Genomic DNA, 6501 nt, shown 5'->3' on the forward strand with positions numbered 1-6501 from the left:
AATTTTTATTATTACTATTATTATCAAATGGGAATGACTCAAGAAAATGTTTTAGGAAATTTTTTAAAATTTGAAAATTTTCAATTTCATTTTAGAAAGTGAGAACTAATTCTGTTTTGAGCATCTTTTTCTAAGAAACCATATAATCTAAATTTACTTTAAATAGAATATTGCCTATTTAAGAAAAAAACAATTTATAAAATTATCCATAATTTTTAAAAAAATCATTATGAAGACAAATTAAAAAAAAACTTAATATTATGTGTTTGATGAAAAAAAATGTTACTTTGTGAGGGTTTTTTTTTACATTATTATTTTTTGTTTTATTTACTATTTATTTATATATTTTATAATTATTTTATTTTATTTTGTAAGTTTTGGTCAAACTCTCTAACTGCAGGTGATACCAAATTTTAGATATAAATTATAACGTAAATAGTAAAAACCATAATTTTTAGTATCTAAGGAAATATAAAATTTAATATTATGAATTTAAATAATAAAATCTGGATTAAATTTAAATGAGATTTAATGTTGGTAAATAAAAATAAAAATAAAATGGAAATAATAAATGAAATACGAAATGAGATATAGATACTATATCTGCCACGCTTTATAAGTGGGTCATTCTCTTTTTTCCGTTTCCTCTTTCCATAGAAATCTGCTACAAAACCAAACGCGCAAAGCAAAGCCAAACATACTGAAAAAGGACACAAAAATATATATATACACACAGTTGCTTGCACGATCTTCAACCCAAAACGACCTTTTTCTGAGCTTCCATACTAAACACTTTAACCCCTTCTTCTATTTCGTATTTCTTTAGTTGCCTTAGTTTTCTGGTTAAGCAGAGACTTATTTAATACTTGGACGTAATATAAAAGAAAGGTACTTCTTCTCCTTGCTTTTTGTTATCCATTTTCTTTCTTTTTTCGGTATTTCCTTACATTTAAAAGGTTTCTTTTTTTTGGGGGGGGGGGGGTTGAGAGAAAATGTTATGTGGGTTTTGGTTTTTGGGTGGTTTGGAAATGTGATACTGGAGATGGATTTGGAGTGAAAATCGAGTTTTTCTCCTGCTTTGCTTTGGAAGTTTCTTGTTTTATTTGTTTTGAATTATATGGATTTTCCTTTTCTTGTTCACTTTTTTTTTCTGGTAAAAGTTGCTTTATTATCGAACTCTTGAATTGTTTCATAAAAAAAAATTGTTTTAGTTGCGATTTTAATGAGATTTATTGATGGAAGCTTAGTTTTTATGTTTCTTTTTGGTATGAATTTGAGGTGAGACATAGTCTTCATTGATGGATCATTGATCAGTTTCTAAGGTTGGTAGATTAGAGAATGATTCTACCCTTTCTTTTATTGCTTTGCCTAAATTGCTTGTTGATGTAATCCCCCAAAGAAATTGTTAACCTAATGAGTTTGCTTTTGTATTCGTTCATATAGTTATTAACTGTTTGATTGAACAGTAAACCTTGTGGTACTGTATACTTGATGCTTTGTTTTTTTTTTCAGAAATTTTCCATTTTGATTGTACATTAAACAAAAAGAAATTTAAGAAACACTACTTGGCTGTTTATTGTATTGATCGAAAAATGCTTTAATTGTTACGGTTGAATCAAACTGGATATGCCAAATGATTCTTTATTTTTTTTATGACATTTCTAGAACAAGAATGTATGATGAAATCAAACTCAATTGTTTATATATGAAATGGTTGTATTTATCTCTTCCTTTTTTTTGTCCTTGTTCTTGTATTCTTTCTAGTTCATGCCGATTTTTGTCTCTCGAAGTTTACTTCGAGATTAATTCGATCATAGGAACTAGCTCCTAGTGGCCTTTAATCTTTTATGTCTTGTTCTCCGGGTAGACAGATTTTGGTAATCGCTTGAGCCTAATGATATTCAGTATAATAGCAGAATAGAGCTAGATTGGTTCTTTTATATGCTTCATTCATCTAGCAGTCCTTTTAATGTATTTAATCTAGTTGAAAACGGACTAATATAGTTTTGTTTGGTTTTCAGGATTATCTGTTTTCTCAACTTTGATTCTCTTCTACATATCTGATGGCTGAGGAGAGTATTGGTTCACCGGTGACACTAGATATTTCTGGGTCAGATGGGGGCAATTCGAGAAGAAACTCCTTGGCAGTGGCAGATTCGGTGAGCAGCAGGGAAAAAACTCTTCCTCGTTATCTGAGAGCTTCTACCGGCTCCTGTCATGATTTCTGCAAATATGGAAAGAAGCATGAATCTGAAGAGATCGCTAGACATCCTTTCCGGAAGAGGATTGTGGAAAAGCTGTGTGATGAGCCAAATTTATTTCGGAGCTTAGACTTAGTGCAGAGGAAGCAGACATCCACAAGTGAATCCAAATCTTTTCCCAATTTCCGATCTCATACCCCTGATATGCCTGACACTATCAAGCTTCAGTTGCCCACTTGCTCTCCTGATGGAAATAATTCTAGGATACATGGTGTTCAGTTGAAGAAAGAAAAGACATCAGCTGCAAAGCTTAAGTCCAAACATCCACCCAATTCTCGTAGTCGTCACAAAAGCTCTGATGTTGTCACGCCTGAAGTGTCAACAAACTCTTCCAACAGCCAAATTCCTAGGAATGATGAAGTACTGTTGGAGGAAAAAAAGACATCAATTGCAAAGCTCAGATCTTCACCCAATTTGAAATCCCACTCATCCGATGCCTCGAAAGTCGTGCAGAAGGGTGGATCAACATCCTCTAAGAAAGTAGGAGTCTCTTCGAAAGAAGTCTCATCGAAACCTAATGACAAAAACTTTTCTAAAGCACTTAGTACTTCTTCGAAGCCGAAATCTCAGGTAGAAAAGCTTCCTTTGGCTTCTGTCCCTTCAGGAGCTTCAAGTGTTAAGAGAAACAGTGGAAGTAGTGATACAAAGATGAGGAAGAGGACTGTGACCTCCAAAGTAGCTGTAAAGAAAGCATTGGCATCGCCAAGAGCCTCATTGTCTCCGAGAGCTTCTCCTGCTAGAGCTACAAGTCTAACTGCAAGGAAGAACCTAAACTTAAAAGTTGTGCCTCTAAAGAAGAATCAGAACAAAGTTGAAAAGGCTGAATCAGAGCAACCTCCTGATGAACAAAAGGTACGCAATAACGACGCACTTGAAGAGAAAACCCTGTATGTGATCAAGATGGAGACAGAAAATATGTTGTTGGAATCTGATAAAAATGAAAATTGTGCTGCTGAATTGCCTCCACCTGTTGCTTCATCTCCCAAGTCATCCTCCCTTACAATGTCTCCACCTTTGTCATCACATGGTGGGAGAGATGAAGACGAGTCTGAGTATACAGAGGATGACTCAGACTCTGAATATTATGAAGATGATGAAGATGAAACTGTAAATACTGAAGAAGTAGAACATTTGGAACGAGAAAATGGCGGAAGGTCCAGAAAGGGTAGGATGGTATTCTCCGAAGAAAAGGATAGCCGGCCTGTGAAATTATCTTTTAGGAGAGGAAAGGTTGTTGACATTCAGACCGAGAATAATGGTCCAAGGAGGCTCAAGTTCAGGCGAGGAAGATTACTTGGGGTCAACCAAAATATTAAGGCTGAGCGGAGAACCTTTAGGACAAGAGAAGTTGATGGCGACATGAATGACAATGAACCTTGTGGGGAAAAAGTTGTTTTGAGACACCAGGATTTGCAGGGAAAGAAAGATGAAAAGGGTTTGTTTAACAATGTCATTGAAGAAACTGCTAGTAAACTCGTTGAAACCCGGAAAAGTAAGGTTAAGGCCTTGGTTGGTGCATTTGAAACTGTCATCTCCCTCCAAGACGGCAAACCTTCATCAAACACCGTCACTTGAGTTGCGAAGAACATCTCTAATAACTGTAGGCTTACAGGGAAGAGGGGGTAGGAGAATAAACCTAAGCTTTTGAGAGGTTACTCCTAGTTTACACAGCTATTGAAGTTTGAAAGTAGATTTTTACTGTTTTGACTTCAAAACTCCTGGGTCTTGATTCGAACGCGAGATTCTGTGTGTACTGATTTTGACATACTTCACATACAGTCTTGCCAAGGGTGTGCTCTACGAATGATTTTCTATCATGTGAATAAAGCAATATATACTCATGACTTCCATTTACTGTTAGGAGATAATGTGGATGCCTGATAACTCAGATTTACGTAGTTGTGTCTTTGTTTTTCGTGGTTCATTTTGTGCTATTTTTTCTATTCTAGAAATGTCATGACTGATTCTGTTTTTGGTTGGTTTATCATAAGTGTGTGCATTGTTGTATATTCTATTCCAAAGTATCCTTGAAACATGTAAGGTATATATTTATATTCTATACTTGTACTTGAATCCTACCAACATATTTTCATTCTCTTTGAAAGCCATACAATTTCGTTGAGGACACCTTTTTATTCTATCTTTTATTTGATGAATCGAAAATAATGACCTCATCATCAATTATTAGAGTTAATATATTAATCATCTTTGAGGTTTCAGGTTTGAGTCTCGCATTATGTAAAATATGCGGCTTGTTAGTTATTCAGTTTAATTATTGAATTAATTATTTAATTTAGTGTTTGGAAGAATTGAATATTTTGGAATTGTTATAACTTCAAAAAAAAAATTGAATATTAACTCAATAATTGTAGCTGGCTGCTATTATTATTATTGTTGTAAAAATTTGGCCACACCTTAGGTAATACCTCAATCTTGACCAAATCGTTAGGTCCGAGATATGAGATGACACATTCGTTGCCGTAGTAATTATAATTTTGTTTCAATATTCATTGAGATAAATAATACAACAATTAAGTTATAAAACTTTTGAAAACATTGTTTATTCAAATCCAGGTTATAAGTATGCTTACAAAAGCTCTCATGATATTCCGGTAACAAGTGAAGGACTAAATTGTAAAAATAATCAAAACAGGAGGTGCGGCTGCAACATGAAAATATGGATGTCGTGATACCAAATGTAGTAACAAGATGTCACGACTTCATTTGAAGTGAGTCGCAACCAGGAAGATAGGATGTTGATGTCGCAACTTCAATAAGGGTGTTAGAGTTGTGTGACTCAAATTCATGTTAAAGAAATCAAATACAATGACAAAATAGGAGGATCTGTGGGGGCAAAGGCCGAGGGCCGAAGTACACTTCTTTTATTTGAAATTGATTGTACAAGTAGAATCCGTATAGAACTTCTCTCCTTCTATTTGATATTGATTAGAATAGGTTTTCAACCTATAAATGGAAGTAGTCGAAACTCCTCTTGCATCATTTGAATTTTCTTCTCTTTTGCCCGTATTTTTTTCCCGAAAGGGTTTCCACGTAAAATCTGTGTGTTCTTATTTTTCCTTTCTTATTGCTTTGCGATCGTTTTATATTGCCACTATCGGCATTCAGTATTTACAAAGGGAAAGTCGCGACCTTGAAGACAGATAGCTCAATGTCACAACACTAAAAAAATGCAAGTTGCGGCACTGAAGTCAATTAATTTCTAATGCCGTAACTTTACCAAGGAATGTTGCAACCAAGAGATCAGAAACTTATTGTCACAACTTCGGGAGGGGAAAGTCGCGACTTTTGGAATAATTTACTCAAAAAGGCCTTGTTTCAAACAAGATTAGTAGGCACCAATCTCATTTGATCCAAAAATGACCCTAAGCATCACCTTAATCATTCACATTCTTGTTAAGTAAAAACTAATCATGCAATTAATTAGTTACCACATATCATATAAGCCTAACCCATAAGTTTAAACATATTAGAGGGTCATAACTATAATTTAATATAAAATAATTTATATTTAACACGAAAAATTCATAATTGTTTAAAAAATGATTTTTAATCGAATTTCTTCATTAGTAAAAGAAATAATTTCAATAATATAATTATTTTAATAAATATATATTAAAATTTTAATAAACCATCATATAAATAATTATAATATAAATAAATTTTTTAACTATTTTAAAAGAGTTATTTTAGCATTCAAAATTTTTGGATAGACTTGAAAGTTTAAAAAAAGTTAAAAGGTCAAATTTCATAGTTAGACCAACCGTTTGATTCATTGGACTTTATGCAATGGTCCCAAGTTCAAAGTGAGAAATTTGGACCATCCACTTCATTGAATTCATTAAGAACTAAAAAATTAATATGCATATAATGAATTATTAGTATGTAAAATTTTATACAAATTTATAATATTTTAAGCAGATGAAAAATATCGTGAATACAAAAAAAATTCCCAATGACTTAAGCATTTTCTCCCTACTTATATCTCAATGACCAAATTTGTAACATCTCTTACCTATCTTGATCATTGGGTCTGAGATACTGTGTAACTTCCCAACCCGTATCTCTCGTTGGAACAGGATTATGGAGCATTATTGGAGTTTATAAATCAAACAGATAGAAAATTCAAACATTTCATATTATCAAAACAAGTCATCAAAGCATCATTTTAATCTAAATTATAAATATATCAAATCCAAATCAATTTTGCCTAGTTCATGAG

General features: G+C 33.1%; 1 protein-coding gene across 2 annotated transcripts; it reads left to right on the forward strand.

The window, feature by feature from the left end:
- Positions 1–626: 626 nt before the first annotated feature.
- LOC121229615 (probable WRKY transcription factor protein 1) lies at positions 627–4245 on the forward strand. Of its 2 annotated transcripts, none has more exons than XM_041114319.1 (2): positions 627–1322; positions 2022–4245. In XM_041114319.1, the coding sequence occupies exon 2, from the start codon at positions 2064–2066 to the stop codon at positions 3834–3836; it is 1773 nt and encodes a 590-aa protein (XP_040970253.1). In that variant the 5' UTR covers positions 627–1322; positions 2022–2063; the 3' UTR covers positions 3837–4245. The 2 variants fall into 2 exon arrangements, with proteins under 2 accessions (XP_040970253.1, XP_040970252.1); XM_041114318.1 differs by having other exon boundaries at positions 627–888.
- Positions 4246–6501: the final 2256 nt, after the last annotated feature.

Source organism: Gossypium hirsutum, chromosome A05 (assembly GCF_007990345.1).
Source record: "Gossypium hirsutum isolate 1008001.06 chromosome A05, Gossypium_hirsutum_v2.1, whole genome shotgun sequence".
Classification (NCBI taxonomy): Eukaryota; Viridiplantae; Streptophyta; class Magnoliopsida; order Malvales; family Malvaceae; genus Gossypium; species Gossypium hirsutum.

Coding starts and splice junctions, on each gene's coding strand:
- LOC121229615 (XM_041114319.1), top strand. CDS start 2,064: ATGGCTGAGGAGAGTATTGGTTCACCGGTGACACTAGATATTTCTGGG.